The following is an 18,474-nucleotide window of genomic DNA, read 5'->3' on the forward strand; positions in this document are numbered from 1 at the left end:
ATGGAGGGTACGGGGACATGGGAACAGGGACACAGGGATATGGGAATGTGGGAACGTGGGGACATGGAGGGTACGGGGACATGGGAACAGGGACACAGGGATATGGGAATGTGGGAACGTGGGGACATGGAGGGTACGGGGACGTGGGAACAGGGACACAGGGATATGGGAATCCGGGAACGTGGGGACATGGAGGGTACGGGGACATGGGAACAGGGACACAGGGATATGGGAATGTGGGAACGTGGGGACATGGAGGGTACGGGGACATGGGAACAGGGACACAGGGATATGGGAATGTGGGAATGTGGGGACATGGAGGGTACGGGGACATGGGAACAGGGACACAGGGATATGGGAATGTGGGAACGTGGGGACATGGAGGGTACGGGGACATGGGAACAGGGACACAGGGATATGGGAATGTGGGAATGTGGGGACATGGAGGGTACGGGGACATGGGAACAGGGACACAGGGATATGGGAATCCGGGAACGTGGGGACATGGAGGGTACGGGGACATGGGAACAGGGACACAGGGATATGGGAATGTGGGAACGTGGGGACATGGAGGGTACGGGGACATGGGAACAGGGACACAGGGATATGGGAATGTGGGAACGTGGGGACATGGAGGGTACGGGGACATGGGAACAGGGACACAGGGATATGGGAATGTGGGAACGTGGGGACATGGAGGGTACGGGGACATGGGAACACAGGACACAGGGATATGGGAATCCGGGAACGTGGGGACATGGAGGGTACGGGGACATGGGAACAGGGACACAGGGATATGGGAATGTGGGAACGTGGGGACATGGAGGGTACGGGGACATGGGAACAGGGACACAGGGATATGGGAATCCGGGAACGTGGGGACATGGAGGGTACGGGGATGTGGGAACAGGGACACAGGGATATGGGAATGTGGGAACGTGGGGACATGGAGGGTACGGGGACATGGGAACAGGGACACAGGGATATGGGAATGTGGGAACGTGGGGACATGGAGGGTACGGGGACATGGGAACAGGGACACAGGGATATGGGAATGTGGGAACGTGGGGACATGGAGGGTACGGGGACATGGGAACAGGGACACAGGGATATGGGAATGTGGGAATGTGGGGACATGGAGGGTACGGGGATGTGGGAACAGGGACACAGGGATATGGGAATGTGGGAACATGGGGACATGGAGGGTACGGGGACATGGGAACAGGGACACAGGGATATGGGAATGTGGGAACATGGGGACATGGAGGGTACGGGGACATGGGAACAGGGACACAGGGATATGGGAATGTGGGAACGTGGGGACATGGAGGGTACGGGGATGTGGGAACAGGGACACAGGGATATGGGAATGTGGGAACGTGGGGACATGGAGGGTACGGGGATGTGGGAACAGGGACACAGGGATATGGGAATGTGGGAACGTGGGGACATGGAGGGTACGGGGATGTGGGAACAGGGACACAGGGATATGGGAATGTGGGAATGTGGGGACATGGAGGGTACGGGGATGTGGGAACAGGGACACAGGGATATGGGAATGTGGGAACGTGGGGACATGGAGGGTACGGGGACATGGGAACAGGGACACAGGGATATGGGAATGTGGGAACGTGGGGACATGGAGGGTACGGGGATGTGGGGGCAGTGGGACATGGGGACACGGGAACACGGGGATGCTGAAACATGAGGGCATGGGGACACAGGGACATGGGGGTTTGGGAATTGGGGACATGAGGACATGGAAATGTGGAGACATGGGGACACAGGGACATGGGGGCTACAGGGATAGGGGGCATGGGGATATGGGGACACGGGGTACAGGGATATGGGATGTGGGGTATGGGGACACAGGACTGGCCCCAGGAAGGGGGGTCGTGTCATTCCAAGTCCCTCCAGCTGCCTCGAGGAAGAGGGAAGGGAAGGAGAAATGGTGGGGGGTAACAGGGAAGAGTGGGGAATAACAGGAGATATTTGGGGAGTAACAGTAAAACAGTGTGGGGAATAATGTGGGATGTCTGGGGGATTTTCAGGTGATACTTGGAGAGTAATAGCAAAATAGTTTGGGGAATATTTGGGGAATAATAGTAAATAATTGTGGAATAATGGAGAAATTATAGGGAGGAATAATAGGAAATATTTAGGGAATATTTGGGGAATGCTATCAAATATTTAGGGAATATTTGGGGGATAATAGCAAATTCATTGGGGAAATAATAGGAAACGCTTGAGGGTAACAGGGAACATTTAGAATATTTGGGGGAATAATGGGGAATATTTGAAGAATGGGGAAATAACAGGAAAATATCTTAGGGAATATTTGGGAAATGAAAGCAAACATTGCGGGGAACAATTTCAAATGTTAGGGAATATTTGGGAAATAACAGCAAATTGATTGGGGGAATAATAGGAAATATTAGAGTATTTGGGAAGTAATAGAAAAAGAGTTTAGGGAATCATAGGCAATATTTGGGGAATGGCTGGGGAATGTTTAGGGAGTAATGGGAAAATAGCTTGGGAATGTTGGGAAAATAATACATATTGAAGGAACACTACCAAATATTTAGGGAATATTTGAGAAATATTTGGGGAATAACAGGAAAGATTTGGGCAATAATATGAGAGAAGCTCAGGGAATATTGGGAAATAATCGAATAATTGGGGAATACCAGGAAAATAGCTTGGGGAAAGTTTGGAAAATAATGGCAGATATTAGGGGAACACCAAATATTTGGGGAATATTTGAGGGATATTTGGGGGATATTTGGGGAATATTTGGGGAATATTTGGGGAATATTTGAGGGATAGTTGGAGAATATTTGGGGAATATTTGAGGGATATTTGGGGAATATTTGGGGAATATTTGAGGGATATTTGGGGGATATTTGGGGGATATTTCAGGGATATTTGGGGAATATTTGAGGGGTATTTGGGGAATATTTGAGGGGTATTTGGGGAATATTTGGGGAATATTTGAGGGATATTTGGGGGATATTTGGGGGATATTTGAAGGATAGTTGGGGAATATTTGAGGGATATTTGGGGAATATTTGGGGGATATTTGGGGAATATTTGAGGGATATTTGGGGGATATTTGAGGGATATTTGAGGAATATTTCAGGGATATTTGGGGAATATTTGAGGGGTATTTGGGGGATATTTGAGGGATATTTAGGGGATATTTGAGGAATATTTCAGGGATATTTGGGGAATATTTGAGGGGTATTTGGGGAATATTTGAGGGGTATTTGGGGAATATTTGGGGAATATTTGAGGGATATTTGGGGGATATTTGAAGGATAGTTGGGGAATATTTGAGGGATATTTGGGGAATATTTGGGGGATATTTGGGGAATATTTGAGGGATATTTGGGGGATATTTGAGGGATATTTGAGGAATATTTCAGGGATATTTGGGGAATATTTGAGGGGTATTTGGGGAATATTTGAGGGGTATTTGGGGGATATTTGAGGGATATTTGGGGGATATTTGAGGAATATTTCAGGGATATTTGGGGAATATTTGAGGGGTATTTGGGGAATATTTGAAGGGTATTTGGGGAATATTTGGGGAATATTTGAGGGATATTTGGGGAAATTTGAGGAATATTTGGGGGATATTTGGGGAAATTTGAGGAATATTTGAGGAGTAATACGACAGTAGCTCAGGGAACATTTGGAAATCAGCAGAAATATTTGGGAAGTAGCAGCACAGTGGCTTGGGGAGTGCCCAGGCCTCGGCTCGCTGGGAATTCCGGGCCTGACTCCGGCATTCCCGCGGCATTCCCGCGGCATTCCCGGCCTCTCCGCAGCTGACCCACGGAGTGATGAACAAGGAGCTCAAGTACTGCAAGAACCCCGAGGACCTGGAGTGCAACGAGAACGTCAAACACAAAACCAAGGAATACATCAAGAAGTACATGCAGAAATTCGGGATCCTCTACAAGCCCAAAGAGGACACGGAGCTGGAATAGCCCCTGGAATGACCCCCCGGCCCTCGGGAGCCCCGAGTCCCACCGGGATTCGCCCTTCCGAGCCACCAACCTGTGAATTGATGATGATGATGATGATAAATTTTTGTTTTTTTAAGGAAAACAAACTCCGTTCCCGCCGCCGCGGACGAGCCGGGCTTTCCCAAGCCTGCTTTTCCCGATCCAGGCTTTGCTGAGCCCGGCTCTCCTCCCAAGCTCTGTATTATATTTTAACGTATATGTGAATATATTGATAATAATTTGCTTTTTTCCCGTTGCTTTCAGCCCCAAACGTGCCGATCCCACGGGAACGTTTGGCAGGAGACTTTGGGGGTTATTCCCAAGGTTTTTTTTGTTTTTTTTGGTTTTTTTTTTGGGGTTGTTTCCTTGGTTTTCCTTTTGGTTCCGCGAGGTTTTCCTCCCGTTTTCCCTGTAAATACTGCGGATTTCTGGCCATGTTGATAAGATTGATTTTACTGCTTCGAGCATTTTACTTTATCCAATTTTTACGGAACTTTTTATGTAAAAAAAAAAAGGAGCAAAAAAAGAGAAAAAAATAAAAAATCAAAAGAAAAACAAAACAACCAAAAGACCCCGAACCCCAAAACCGACGCCGGGCGGGGCCACAGAGGGGACGTGGCTTGGGATGTCCCCTCTCCCTTGGGGACCTCCTGTCACCCTCAGCATTCCCGGGAATCCAGACCCCTGGGAAGGGGAAGGGAGGTTTGGGGTGACACGGGAGCATTTTGGGGTTAAAAATGGCTCTTTCTGTGCCCGCTGCCACCTGCCTTGGGCACTTTGGGGTGTCTCCTCCTCCTCCTGGGGCCACCCACGCCTGGGGTCTGTCTGGGACACCCCGGGACACATCCCAGTGACAAATGTGGGGACACACAGGGATGGCCAGAACCCCAGGGACACACGGACACCTGAGGGGACAGCTCCTGGGGACACACGGACACCTGGGGACACCCACTCCGGACACCCGAGGGGACACATCCCAGGGATGCAGGGACACCCAAGGACACATCGTGGGGACACTTGGGGTGCCTCCCAGGGACACACAGACACCCGAGGACACAAATCCTGGTGACACACGGACACCTGAGGGGACTCGTGGACAGCTGGGGACACTTGGGACACCTGAGGGGACACATTCCATGGACACCTGGGGACACTCGGGATGCCCAGGGGACACATCCTGGGGACACATGGACACTTGGGGACACTCGGGATGCCCAGGGGAGACATCCTGGGGACAAACAGGCACCTGGTGACACTGGGGACACCCGAGGGGACACACCCCAGGAACACGCACGGACACACGGACACCCAAGGACACAAACCCTGGTGGCACCCAGTGACACGTTTAATACCCCCACCAAAGGTCCCTGTCCCGCCCCCCAGAATCCCTAAAAAAGTACAAAACCCACGTAAAAAACCCCAGGAATCCATCGGGAAGCGGGAACCCCCCCCGGGAGCAGCCACCGGCGCGGCCCCGGTGTCCCGGGGGGGTCACACGGCGGAGGTGATGTCCCCCGGGGCCGCCCCGGGGCCGCGCCGCTCGCTGCCGGGTGTCCCCAGCTCCAGGAGCCGCTCCAGCTCTCCCGGCTCTTCCTGGCGCCGCGGGGACCCCGGGAGCGGGGAGGGACCCTCCGGGGGGGCTGCGGGGAGGGACGGGATCAGCATCCCGGAATTCCACACCGGGACAGAGGGACCGAGGGAGGCATGGGGGCGATTCCCGAGCCCCACCGGGAGGAGTAGGGGACTCCCGACCCCATCCAGGTGCTCCCTAATCCCATTTGGGGGCTTCCCAACCCCATCCAGGTGCTCCCTGATCCCATCCTATCCCATCCACCCCAAAATTCTCAGGTGCCCCCAAACCCTCACCCTCCCCAGGGCTGGGTGTCCCCAAACCCTCGGATGTCCCCAAACCCCCCCAGGGCTGCGTGTCCCCAAACCCTCGGATGTCCCCAATTCCCCCCGGGGCTGCGTGTCCCCAAACCCTCGGATGTCCCCAGATCCCCCCGGGGCTGGGTGTCCCCAAACCCTCGGATGTCCCCAATTCCCCCCGGGGCTGGGTGTCCCCAAACCCTCGGATGTCCCCAATTCCCCCCGGGGCTGGGTGTCCCCAAACCCTCGGATGTCCCCAATTCCCCCCGGGGCTGGGTGTCCCCAAACCCTCGGATGTCCCCAGATCCCCCCGGGACTGGGTGTCCCCAAACCCTCGGATGTCCCCAAACCCCCCCAGGGCTGCGTGTCCCCAAACCCTCGGATGTCCCCAGATCCCCCCGGGGCTGGGTGTCCCCAAACCCTCGGATGTCCCCAATTCCCCCCGGGGCTGGGTGTCCCCAAACCCTCGGATGTCCCCAAACCCCCCCAGGGCTGCGTGTCCCCAAACCCTCAGATGTCCCCAATTCCCCCCGGGGCTGGGTGTCCCCAAACCCTCGGATGTCCCCAAACCCCCCCGGGGCTGGGTGTCCCCAAACCCTCGGATGTCCCCAATTCCCCCCGGGGCTGGGTGTCCCCAAACCCTCGGATGTCCCCAGATCCCCCCGGGACTGGGTGTCCCCAAACCCTCGGATGTCCCCAAACCCCCCCGGGGCTGGGTGTCCCCAAACCCTCGGATGTCCCCAATTCCCCCCGGGGCTGGGTGTCCCCAAACCCTCGGATGTCCCCAGATCCCCCCGGGACTGGGTGTCCCCAAACCCTCGGATGTCCCCAATTCCCCCCGGGGCTGGGTGTCCCCAAACCCTCGGATGTCCCCAATTCCCCCCGGGGCTGGGTGTCCCCAAACCCTCGGATGTCCCCAGATCCCCCCGGGGCTGGGTGTCCCCAAACCCTCGGATGTCCCCAGACCCCGCCAGGCCTGGGTGTCCCCACCCCCCCCGATCCCGGGGCGCTCACGGGGGGGCTCCAGGCCGGGGCTGTCCGGGCAGACGCCGCTGTCCCCCCGCAGCTTCTCCCCGTCCGCCGCCACCCCCGCGTCCCCCGCGTCCCTCGCCTTGTCCAGCTGCCGCTTCTTCCTGCAGGTGTCCCAGCTGGGGGGACACGGGGGGGGGGTCACCGGGGGTCCCCAAATCCCCGTGTGTCCCCCCCCGGGACCCCCCACTCACCACTTGAAGGCCACGTAGGCCACGAGCCCCACGACGAGCGCGGCCAGGAGGGCGCAGTACAGGGGGATGATGTCCCCGGGGGGCGGCTCGGGGGGGGCTCCCGACACCGGCGGGGTCACTCGGGGGTCCCCCGACACCGGCGGGGTCCCCTCAGGGAGCGGCGCCGTGGCCTCGTCTGTGGGATCCCCAAAAAAGGGGAAGGGAATGCGGACGTTCCCGGCCGTGCCTCAGTTTCCCCTTGGGGAGGGGAGGGGGGGGGGCAGGGGGTGTGACCCTCGGTTTTGGGGACACCTCCCGCCGTCACCTCCCCCGAGGGACACGGGGGGAAACTGCGGCACAAGGAGGGGGAATAAGGGGAAAAAAGGGGGAAACGGAGGCACAGAAGGGGGAATGGGGTAAAACGAGGGAAACTGAGATAAAAAAGGGGAAACTGAGGCACAAGGGGGGTGAGATAGACAAGGGAAAGTGAGGCGTGAGGGGAAACCGAGGGAGAAAAAGAGGGAATGAGAGGAAAAAAGGAGGAAACTGAGGCAGGACAAGAGGAACTTACGGAACGATGTGGGGAAAATGAAGCAGGACAAGGGAAACTGAGGCACAAACGGGGAAACTGAGGCACCACAAGGGAAACTTGAGCCATAATATAGGGAAATTAAGGAACGACGAGGGGAAAGTAAGGAACGAGAGGAAACCGGGGCAGGACATGGAGAGACTGAGGAGCAACGTGGGGAAACTGAGGCACAAAAGGGAAACTGAGGCACAAAAGGGAAAACTGAGGCACAAAAGGGAAACTGAGGCACACCAAGGGAAAACTGAGGCACAAAAGGGAAACTGAGGCACACCAAGGGAAAACCGAGACACAAAAGGGAAACTGAGGCACAAAAGGGAAAACTGAGGCACAAAAGGGAAACTGAGGCACAAAAGGGAAACTGAGGACAAAAGGGAAACTGAGGCACACCAAGGGAAAACCGAGACACAAAAGGGAAACTGAGGCACAAAAGGGAAAACTGAGGCACAAAAGGGAAACTGAGGACAAAAGGGAAACTGAGGCACAAAAGGGAAACTGAGGCACAAAAGGGAAAACTGAGGCACAAAAGGGAAACTGAGGCACAAAAGGGAAACTGAGGCACAAAAGGGAAAACTGAGGCACAAAAGGGAAACTGAGGCACACCAAGGGAAAACCGAGGCACAAAAGGGAAACTGAGGCACAAAAGGAAAACTGAGGCACAAAAGGAAAACTGAGGCACAAAAGGGAAACTGAGGCACAAAAGGGAAACTGAGGCACAAAAGGGAAACTGAGGCACACCAAGGGAAAACTGAGGCACAAAAGGGAAACTGAGGCACAAAAGGGAAACTGAGGACAAAAGGGAAACTGAGGCACAAAAGGGAAACTGAGGACAAAAGGGAAACTGAGGCACAAAAGGGAAACTGAGGCACACCAAGGGAAAACCGAGACACAAAAGGGAAACTGAGGCACAAAAGGGAAACTGAGGCACAAAAGGGAAACTGAGGACAAAAGGGAAACTGAGGCACAAAAGGGAAACTGAGGCACAAAAGGGAAAACTGAGGCACACCAAGGGAAAACCGAGACACAAAAGGGAAACTGAGGCACAAAAGGGAAAACTGAGGCACAAAAGGGAAACTGAGGCACAAAAGGGAAACTGAGGCACACCAAGGGAAACTGAGGCACACCAAGGGAAACTGAGGCACAAAAGGGGGCCCGCGGCCCAGCCCCCTCAGTGCCCCCGCCGGGGTCCCGGTGCCACTCACGGGTGCACGGCGGGCAGGGCGGGCACGGCTCCTCCGGCTCCTCCTCCGCGGGGCTCCGCGCTGCGGGTTTGGGGCATTTTGGGGTTTTTGGGGTTGTTTTTGGGTGTTTCTGGGTGCGGGGTGTTTTTGGGGTACTCACTGCGGGCGCAGGGCGGGCAGCGGCTGTCGCAGGGCTCGGGGACACCGGGGGGACACGGGGGGCACCCCCCGCCCCGCCCCGGCACCTGCGGGCACAGGGGGGAGGGGCTGCCTCAGTTTCCCCTTAATTCGCTCCAGGGCCCCGCGAATTCCCGCTGGGATGCCCCCAAAAGCATGGAAAAGGGGGATTAGAGAGGGAAAAGAGTGGGAGGAGAGGGATTGAGGAGCAGCAAAAATAAATAATGATGAGAAAGGGAAATAAATAGAAGTGGGGAATCAAACGGAAAGAGTAAAAAGGAAAGGGAATAAATCGTAAATAAAAAAGAGATAAAAGGCATTGAAACGGACGGGAATGAAAATAAACGAAGTGAAGGGAAAGCAAAGGAAAAGATGAAGTAAATTAAAATGAAAGGAAGGAAAATGACTTGAAATAAAGGAAAGTAAAATAAAAGAAAATAAGTAAAATAGGATAAGAGGAAATACAGGAATGAAGATGCGATAGAATTAAAAAGGAAAATAAAAAAATAAAATTCAAAAAAGAATGAAATAAAAGAGGAAAACAAAAATAAGAGAAGAAAAGAGAAAATGTACTAAAAAGGGACGATAAAAAAATTTAAAAAAGGAAAAGAAAAAGAAAATAACCGACGGAAATAAAAGAGAATAAAGAGGAAAAAAATGGAGGAAAACGGAATAAAATGAAAGAAAAGGAACTGAACCGAAATGGCCCAAACTGAACCGAATCAAACCCCAAAAACTTCAACAAAAGCCACGGAGCGAAGTGACCCGGAGCGCCCCGGGGGCAGCGGGAGACCCGGCCCGTCCAATCCCGGCCCGGCCCGTTCCCAGTCCCGCTCCCGGTCCCGGTCCCATCCCGGCCCGGCCCGTTCCCAGTCCCGCTCCCGGTCCCGGTCCCATCCCGGCCCGGCCCGTTCCCAGTCCCGCTCCCGTTCCCAGTCCCATCCCGCCCCGGCCCGTTCCCAGTCCCGCTCCCGGTCCCGGTCCCATCCCGGCCCGGCCCGTTCCCAGTCCCGCTCCCGTTCCCAGTCCAATCCCGTCCCGGCCCGTTCCCAGTCCCGCTCCCGGTCCCGTCCCGCACCGGGCTCAGCAGCAGCAGCAGCAGCGGCACCGGGAGCGGCCGCATCGCCGGCACCGGCCCGGGACCCCCGCACCGGGCCGGGCCGAACCGAGCCGAGCGGGGCCGAGCCGCTCCGAACCGCTTCGGCTCCGCCCGGTTCGATCCCGTCCGGCACCGCTCGGCTTCGGTTCGGCTCCGTTCGGCTCCGCTGGGTCCCGGTTCGGTCCCGCTGGGTCCCGGTTCGGTCCCGCTCGGCTCCGTTCGGCTCCGCTGGGTCTCGTTTCGGCCCCGCTCGGCCCCGCTCGGCTCCGTTCGGCTCCGCTGGGTCCCGGTTTGGTCCCGCTGGGTCCCGGTTCGGTCCCGCTCGGCTCCGTTCGGCTCCGCTGGGTCTCGTTTCGGCCCCGCTCGGCCCCGCTCGGCTCCGTTCGGCCCCGCCGGGTCCCGGTTCGGCCGCGCTCGGCTCCTCTCGGCCGCCCCGTCGCGCCTGGGCCGGGCCGGGCTGGGCGTGGCTCCCCCGGGCAGGGCCGCGCGGGGCGCGCTCTCATTGGCTGCGCGCGGCTGGGGGCGTGGCCAGGAATGGAGCTCCGCCCCTCGAAGCTCTTTGGGTGCCGGGTTCGAATCCCGCCCGGGGCGCTCCCACCGGGACGGGCCCAACTTGGAGCGGACTGGTGCGAACTGGGATCGAGGGCACCGAAGAGGCGGTGCAACCCCCTCCGCCTCCCCACGGCCCTTCCCCGAGGGAATAACTGCCTGGAAGCAGGAGAAACAGCTTTATTGAGCCCCGGTGTGGATGCAGCACCTGGGGTGGGCGCAGGGCGTGGGAGCGAGTGCGGGGTCTTGGAGTGGGCGCGGGACGGGGACAGGGCCACGGGACCCCAGCGGGGGTGCACAGGCTCGGAGTGGGCTCGGAGGGGCGAGGGTGCGGGGTCTCCTGGGTGCAAGATCTCGCTGTGGGTGCGGGGTCTGGGTGCGGGGTCTGGGTGCGGGTGCATCCCCCCGAATCTCCTCTCTCTCCCCTCTACCAGCCGCGCACGGGGCGCCAGAGCTCCACCACCTTCCCGGCAGCGTGCACGAAGTACACGGGGTGCATGGCAGCCGTGGCACAGGCCTGTGACAGAGGGGACACCGAGCCGTGGCACAGGGCTGCCACACAGGGACACCGAGCCGTGGCACAGGCCTGTGACAGAGGGGACACCGAGCCGTGGCACAGGGCTGCCACACAGGGACACCGAGCCGTGGCACAGGGCTGTGACAGAGGGACACCGAGCCGTGGCACAGGGCTGCCACACAAGGGACACCGAGCCGTGGCACAGGGCTGCCACACAGGGACACCGAGCCGTGGCACAGGGCTGTGACAGAGGGGACACCGAGCCGTGGCACAGGGCTGCCACACAGGGACACCGAGCCGTGGCACAGGGCTGTGACAGAGGGGACACCGAGCCGTGGCACAGGGCTGTGGCAGAGGGGACACCGAGCCGTGGCACAGGGCTGCCACACAAGGGACACTGAGCCGTGGCACAGGGCTGTGACAGAGGGGACACCGAGCCGTGGCACAGGGCTGTGACAGAGGGGACACCGAGCCGTGGCACAGGGCTGTGACAGAGGGACACCGAGCCGTGGCACAGGGCTGTGACAGAGGGGACACCGAGCCGTGGCACAGGGCTGTGACAGAGGGGACACCGAGCCGTGGCACAGGGCTGTGACACAGGGACACCGAGCCGTGGCACAGGGCTGTGACAGAGGGGACACCGAACCCTGGCACAGGGCTGTGACAGAGGGACACCGAGCCGTGGCACAGGGCTGTGACAGAGGGGACACCGAGCCGTGGCACAGGGCTGCCACACAGGGACACCGAGCCGTGGCACAGGGCTGTGACAGAGGGGACACCGAGCCGTGGCACAGGGCTGTGACACAGGGACACCGAGCCGTGGCACAGGGCTGTGACAGAGGGACACCGAGCCGTGGCACAGGGCTGCCACACAAGGGACACCGAGCCGTGGCACAGGGCTGTGACAGAGGGGACACTGAGCCGTGGCACAGGGCTGTGACACAGGGACACCGAGCCGTGGCACAGGGCTGTGACACAGGGACACCGAGCCGTGGCACAGGGCTGCCACACAAGGGACACGCGGGGCTGACACTCACATGGTACGGGATGAGCGCCAAGGTGCTTCCCACCGGGAACCGCTCGAAATCCAGCTCGCCATCCACAGCCTCCACCTGCCCGTGCTCCTGGGTGAGCCCCACCAGCCTGCGGGGACACGGGGCACACGCGTCACCCCCGTCCCCCCCCGCTCCCGCCACCCTCCCCGGCGCTGTCACCTGAGCCGGGGGTGGCCCTCGATGGCCGCACAGCCCGGGGGTCCCCGGTCGCGGCCGTGCAGGCTCAGGGCGGCCCAGCCGCAGTCCACGAGCAGCTGCCCGCGGTGGGGGTAGTGGCCGATGACCCTGGTGAGGACACGGATGGCCACCTCCTCCGGCCGGCACGAGCCCAGCTGGGTCTGCTGCAGGTCTGCGGGGGACACGGGCTCAGCCTGGGGGGGTCCCACCCATCCTCGGGGGGTCCCACCCGGCCGGGGAGAGCCCGTCCCGCTCACCGTAGAAGAGGTAATTGCCCGGGTGCAACTCGGTGAGCTGCGACATCTCCGGCACCGGGTGGCTGCAGGACGGGGTGGAGCCGATGGTGGCCTGGGGACACGGGATGCCCGCCTGCCGCAGCCTGGGGACACACGGGGAGCACCCTCTGGGTGATCGGGGCGGGGGACGTCACCCCCAGGTGACCAGAGGTGGGTCTGTCACCCCTGGGCACCCCCGGGAACAACACCAGAGGTGGGTCCTGCACCTTTGGGTGCCCCAGATGTGCCAGGGAGCCCCCCGCACACACTCAAGGGAGCCATCCAGATGTGGCGGAGCCTCTCTCGGTGTGCCAGGGAGAACTCAAGGTGTGCTGGGGACACATCCAGATGTGCCCAGGAGCCAGCCAGATGTGCCAGGGAGCCCCCTCAAAGGCTCAGGGCCGGTGTGGGTCCCTCCAGATCCCCCCAGATGTGGCAGAGCGCTCTCCAGATGTGCCCAAGCATCCCCAGATGTGCCCGAGATCCACCCATATGAGCTGGAGATCCCCCCCAGATGTGTTGAACCGCGCCCAGATGTTCCACAGACACCCCCCCCCAAAATTGTGTCAGAGCACCCCATTTATGCCTGGGCCCCCTCCCAGATGTCCCAGAGCACCCCCCAGATGTCCTTGGGACCCCTCCCAGATGTTTCAGGACCCCCAGATGTGCTCGGAACCAGCCCCCAGATGCGCCTGGGAGCCCCCGAATTTTGGGGCGGGGATCTGGGATTTCCCCGGTGCCACCACGCGCTGGGCTGGGCCGGACACCCCCAGGACGTGTCCCCAGGTGGGCACATCCCTGTCCCTGGCGGGGTGGGGGGGTGGAGGTCCCTCCCCCTTTTCCCAGCAGGAGCCATCCGGCCGCAATTCCCTGCAGGATGCGAGCCCCCGCCGGGATGAAAGGGTGGCGGGGAGGAGGGAGGGGACCCTGCCCCGGGTCACAGCTCGCCACCGCCGCCACATCAAAGGCGAGCGGGGCCGCCGTCGCCCCCCGGCGCCCCCCGGGGGGGCTTTGGGGGCCCCTTTATGGGGGCGATTCACATTTACAGCCAACAGCCGCACTTCGGGATGTGCGGACAGCGGCCGCCTTGACCCTTCCTGTCCCCACGTCCCCGGAGTGCCCACACCCTCGGAATCCGCACATCCCCGGAATCCGCACATCCCCGGAATCCGCACATCCCCGGAATCCCCACATCCCCGGGGTCCCCACATCCCCGGGGTCCCCACATCCCTGGAATCCCCACATCCCCGGGGTGCCCACACCCTCAGAATCCCCACATCCCTGGAATCCCCACACCCTCGGGGTCCCCACATCCCCGGAATCCCCACATCCCCGGAGTGCCCACATCCCCGGAGTGCCCACATCCCCGGAGTGCCCACATCCCCGCGGTCCCGCGCACCGCGGGCACTCACGCGGTGACGAATTCCAGCACGGCGGCGGTGGTGGCCCTGGCGATGGCCTGGATGGCCGCGATGTCGCGACAGCCGTAGGTGTTCCCGCAGTGGGCGTAGACCCCCACCAGTGTCACCAGCTCCGGGGACCCCTCGGCGATGGCGCGCGCCAGGGCCAGGGCCTCGGGATCCGTGGGACGAATCCCGGCTGCCCGAGGGGATCACGAGCGTGGGAGGGGGGTTTGGGATCCCCCGCGTTGGGGGAGGGGAGGGGGATGGGTGAGGGGACACGGGGACGCCATGGAGCATCCTGGCGGTGGGAATGGGGCTGGGGAGGGAAGGGAAGGGGGTTAAAGGTCCCCCTTTGCAGGCGTGGCCGGGAAAAATGGCTTTGGGGTGGCTTGGATTCTCCATCCTGCTTGGGATGGTGGATCTGGGGGCTTGGAGGGACACGGGACACCATTCCCCAAGGAACATCCCTGAAGAATGACTTTCGGGGGCACTTCAATGCCCCATCCTGGTTGGGATTCTGGATCCGGGGGGGCACACAGAGCATCCCACCCCACGGCCCATCCTGGGTGAAACCCCCTCGGGACAGGACACGCTGCGCCCTGCCTGCACCCCGGCTGGGATTTGGGGGTCACCTACCCCGGCCATTCCCGCAGTCCAGCTTGAGCCAGACGAGCCAGCGCTTCCCGCCGGGAAGGGGGTTCTGGAGCAGCATTTCCAGCCCCTGGGGGCTGTCCAGGAGCAGCTGGAATGCCTGGAGGCGCTGGGCCAGCGCCGAGCACTCGGCCAGGCGCCAGGCGGGCACCGGGAACGCGTACAGGATGTCATCGAAGCCCCCGGCCGCGAAGAACCGCGCCTCGGCCAGCGTGGACACCACGATGCCCCGGCGGGTCCCGCCCGTGGCCAGCTCCGCCCCTTCCCTGGGAATCAGGGACTCAGGGATGAGGAGGAGGAGGAGGATGAGGATGAGGAGGAGGAGGATGAGGAGGATGAGGGGCGATGTGGGACTGTGCTGGGGGGGAGGTGGGGGATGCTGAGGGGGTGCTGGGAGGGGTTCCGGGAAGGTGCTGGGTGCTAAGGGAGAGTTGGGGGGTACTGGGAGGATGGGGGGGATACTGGGGGATACTGGGGGATACTGGGGGGAAGGTGGGGCTGGTGAGGAAGTGCTGGGAGGGATCCCGGGAAGATGCTGGAGGGATCCTGGGGGAGAAGCTGGGTGCAAGGGAGTGGATGGAGGATGCCGAGAGGATGGTGGGGGGATACTGGGGGATACTGGGAGGAAGGTGGGGACGATGAGAGGGAGGGTGAGGAGGAGCTGGGAGGGATCCTGGGAAGGTGCTGGAGGGACGTTGGGTGCTAAGGGAGAGCTGGGGGGTACTGGGAGGACAGGGGGGGGATACTGGGGGGAAGGTTGGGGGATAATGGGAGGATGAGGGGGTGCTGGGAGGGAAACTGGGAAAATGCTGGAGGGATCCTGGGGGAGAACTTGGGTGCTAAGGGAGAAGATGGGGGATACTGGGAAGGATGGGGAGATACTGGGGGGAAGGTGGAGGTGATGGAAGGGATCCTGGGAAGGTGCTGGGTGCTAAGGGAGAGGATGGGGGGTACTGGGAGGATTCTGTGGGAATAATGGAGGGATACTGGGGAGGGAGGTGGGGGATGCTGGGGGGGGATATGGGGAATGCTGGGAGGGAGACTGGGAGGATGCTTGAGAAACTGGGGAATGCTGGGGAGGAAGCTGGGGGATGCTGGGGGGATGACGCAGAGGGGCCGATGGGGAGGGTGGGGGATGCTGCAGAAGGATTTTGGGGTGAGGATGGGGGAGGTGCCGGGGGGAAAGCTGGGGGAAGGTTGAGGGGTGCCGAGGTGACGCTGAGAGGGATGCAGGGAAGAGGTTGGAGGGATGAGGGGTGATTCTGGGGGGACACCGGGTGGCTACTGGGGATACTGGGTTCTGGGGTCACACTCACAGGGTTTTGTGTGTTTTGACGTGGGGGCGCAGACGCAGCCCCAGGGCCCGGCAGCGTTCCCGCATCCGCTCCGCGTTCCCGCGCAGCGTGGCCTGGTCCAGGGTCAGCGCCGGGGTGGGCAACTGCTCCAGGGGGGCTCCCAGCCACGAGCTGGGAATGTGGGGAGGGGGCGGGAGAGGGGGGAACCTGCTGGGAAACCCCCCCTGCACCCTCAAAAACCCCCTGTGCCCACCTCACATCCACCCTACAGCACCCTACAGCACCCTGAAGCACCCTGCACCCACCCTACAGCCACTCTACACCCCCCCAGGAGGGGGTTGGGGGCTCCTGGGGGGCTGAGCTCCCCCAGGGACCCGGCCCTGGGGGGGTTTTGGTGCTGGGGCAGCCCCGGGGTGTCCCCCCCTCCTTGGGCACAATCCAAGGGTTCCTTGGAGTCAGGCGGATGCTGGGATTGGGACATGGGAGAGTGGGAAACTGAGCAGTGGGACACCTGGGGCGCCGAGGTTGGGGACACTGGAAGCAGGGACTGGGATCTATGGAACAGGGACACTTCTGACTGGGACACCTGGGACTGGCAAAGCTGGGACTGGGAAAGCTGGGACGGGGCCACCTGGCCCGGGGACAGGGACACCAGTCCAAGCTCCAGTGGGACGGGAACAGCCTCCAGCAGCGTGGCCTCGTGTCCCCGCCACCCCCGGTGTCACCTGTCCGTGCGTCCCCTCCCCACCTGTCCGTGCGTCCGTCCGTGGCTCCGTCCATGGCTCCGGCCGGCGCCGCGGCTGCTCCGGGCTCGCCGCGGTGGCTCCGGTGGCCCCGCGGGTGCCCCGTGCCCCACGTGACGCCGTGGCACGGCCGCCAGAGCGGGGACAAGGGTCACTGCCAGCCGAGGGGCCTCGCCGGGGTGGCAGGGCCAGCGCAGGACACGCTCCGGCGCCGCGGCCAGGACGCGCTGCCAGCTCCGGGGACAGCGCGCTCCGGGACACGGAGGGGACGCCGAGAGCGGGATGGGGGCTGCCGAGACCCCCCGTGCTCGTGACACGGGACAGGGGCTGCTGGGGACCCACTGGCCCCGCCTGCGACATGGGGGGGACACAGCTGCTGCTGCTGAGACCCCCCAAACTCGTGACACACACGGGGAGAGCGGCTGAGACCCCCCAAACTCGTGACACACGTGGGGAGTGATGCTGAGACCCCCCAAACTCGTGACACACGTGGGGAGTGATGCTGAGACCCCCCAAACTCGTGACACACGTGGGGAGTGATGCTGAGACCCCCAAAACTCGTGACACACGTGGGGAGTGATGCTGAGACCCCCCAAACTCGTGACAGGTGGGTACAGGGCTGCTGAGAACTCCCACACTCATGACACGAGTGTGTCTGCAGCTACTGAGACCCCCCAAACTCGTGACAGGTGGGTACCAGGGCTGCTGAGGCCCCTCTCAACTCCTGCCACCTGTGTAGAGCTACTCAAACTGTCCCCAGCTTGTGGCAGGTGGGGACAGGGCGGCTGAGGACCCCCACACTCGTGACACGTGTGTGCAGAGCTACCGAGACCCCACAAACTCGTGGCACGTGGCCAACAGGGCTGCTGAGACCTGCCACACTCGTGACACGCCGCTACAAGGCCACCGACAGCCCCACCCTCGTCACCCCTGAGCTCTGGGCTGCCGAGAACCCCCGCACTCGTGACACGAGTGTCCCCACGCTCCCCTGCCCGGGACCCCCCCCGCAGGACACCCGAGTGGGGGGACACCGGGGGACACACACAGGAGGGGCTGTGTCCCCGTCTCGGGGCAGCCACGGGCCTCACACGTTGATTTCCCACAGATATATTATTATTATTATATTATTAATTAATTATTATTATTATTAATAGCAATTCTTTTTCTGTAAAAGCTCTAAAAACGGATAGAAATAAAAAATACGGGGGGGACGGGGGGCACCCACACGCTGCCGGCTCCTGGCCAGCGGGCACGGCGGGGGGGCTGTGCCACCCCCCTTCCCAGCGAGGGGCCCCCGCCTCCTTCCGCCCCCATCCCGCCGTGGAAACGGGGGACGCGGCTCCCGAAAATCCGGGGGGGGCTGGACATCCCAGCGGGGCTGGATAAGGCCACGGATGTCGGGCGGGGCGAGGCTCTGCGGGCCCCCCTCGGCGCCCGGGGTGCCCCTGTCCGTGTGGGGGGCACGGGGGGCGTGGGGGGGTGGGTGCCAGCCTAGGCCCTGCCCTCGGAGGGGTTGTATTCCGTCTCTCCGGCCGACACCTGGGAGATGCGCCGCGTGGAACGCCACAGCCGCCGGTGGAACTGGCCCGGCCGCACCTGGGGACAGCCCCAAATCCTTTATCCATCCCTTCTCCCACCCCCTCCTCCATCCTCCTTATCCCCATCCCACTGCAAGATCCTCATCC

The 18,474-nt window shown here is 61.1% G+C and overlaps 4 protein-coding genes across 4 annotated transcripts in view; 1 reads left to right on the plus strand and 3 right to left on the minus strand.

Moving 5' to 3' along the window:
• The window catches only part of SETD2 (SET domain containing 2, histone lysine methyltransferase), a 53,617-nt gene extending 49,366 nt beyond the window's left edge, over window positions 1–4,251 (plus strand). Inside the window, exon 21 of the mRNA XM_032128599.1 lies at window positions 3,831–4,251. Within this exon, the coding sequence (XP_031984490.1) occupies window positions 3,831–3,992 (162 nt within the window). The 3' untranslated portion in view covers window positions 3,993–4,251. The remainder of the gene's footprint in view (window positions 1–3,830) is intronic.
• Window positions 4,252–5,332: 1,081 nt separating this feature from the next.
• On the minus strand, window positions 5,333–11,074 carry LOC116440862 (basic proline-rich protein-like). Its single transcript, XM_032102144.1, has 7 exons — window positions 10,938–11,074; window positions 10,104–10,851; window positions 9,009–9,093; window positions 8,870–8,929; window positions 7,103–7,277; window positions 6,894–7,027; window positions 5,333–5,650 (listed from the first exon to the last, which is right to left on the minus strand). Exons 1-7 carry the CDS (start codon window positions 11,072–11,074, stop codon window positions 5,502–5,504), a joined length of 1,488 nt encoding a protein of 495 aa, XP_031958035.1. The 3' UTR covers window positions 5,333–5,501.
• On the minus strand, window positions 10,838–16,904 carry LOC116453809 (D-threo-3-hydroxyaspartate dehydratase-like). The gene is made up of 8 exons (XM_032129687.1): window positions 16,795–16,904; window positions 16,068–16,217; window positions 14,737–15,017; window positions 14,110–14,296; window positions 12,680–12,801; window positions 12,405–12,594; window positions 12,228–12,333; window positions 10,838–11,190 (listed from the first exon to the last, which is right to left on the minus strand). Exons 1-8 carry the CDS (start codon window positions 16,824–16,826, stop codon window positions 11,101–11,103), a joined length of 1,158 nt encoding a protein of 385 aa, XP_031985578.1. The 5' UTR covers window positions 16,827–16,904; the 3' UTR covers window positions 10,838–11,100.
• A 1,011-nt stretch (window positions 16,905–17,915) lies between these two features.
• Window positions 17,916–18,474, minus strand: part of NBEAL2 (neurobeachin like 2) — a 30,637-nt gene continuing 30,078 nt past the window's right edge. Inside the window, exon 55 of the mRNA XM_032128480.1 lies at window positions 17,916–18,385. Coding sequence (XP_031984371.1) covers window positions 18,281–18,385 — 105 coding nt within the window. The 3' untranslated portion in view covers window positions 17,916–18,280. The remainder of the gene's footprint in view (window positions 18,386–18,474) is intronic.

The sequence above is a fragment of the Corvus moneduloides genome, chromosome 1, assembly GCF_009650955.1.
Source record: "Corvus moneduloides isolate bCorMon1 chromosome 1, bCorMon1.pri, whole genome shotgun sequence".
NCBI classification, from domain to species: Eukaryota; Metazoa; Chordata; class Aves; order Passeriformes; family Corvidae; genus Corvus; species Corvus moneduloides.

What these genes read in the sequence shown, in the direction of transcription:
- LOC116440862 (XM_032102144.1), bottom strand. Translation starts at nt 11,074, where the DNA reads ATGCACCCGCACCCAGACCCCGCACCCAGACCCCGCACCCACAGCGAG. An exon ending in GCCCTGCCCGCCGTGCACCC is followed by an intron (nt 7,278 to 8,869) that starts GTGAGTGGCACC and finishes GGGATCCCACAG; the next exon opens with ACGAGGCCACGGCGCCGCTC. An exon ending in CCCCGGCCTGGAGCCCCCCC is followed by an intron (nt 5,651 to 6,893) that starts GTGAGCGCCCCG and finishes CCCTCCCCGCAG; the next exon opens with CCCCCCCGGAGGGTCCCTCC.
- LOC116453809 (XM_032129687.1), bottom strand. Translation starts at nt 16,826, where the DNA reads ATGGACGGAGCCACGGACGGACGCACGGACAG. An exon ending in ACGGACGGACGCACGGACAG is followed by an intron (nt 16,218 to 16,794) that starts GTGGGGAGGGGA and finishes CCACATTCCCAG; the next exon opens with CTCGTGGCTGGGAGCCCCCC. An exon ending in TGGCGCTCATCCCGTACCAT is followed by an intron (nt 11,191 to 12,227) that starts GTGAGTGTCAGC and finishes CCTCTGTCACAG; the next exon opens with GCCTGTGCCACGGCTGCCAT.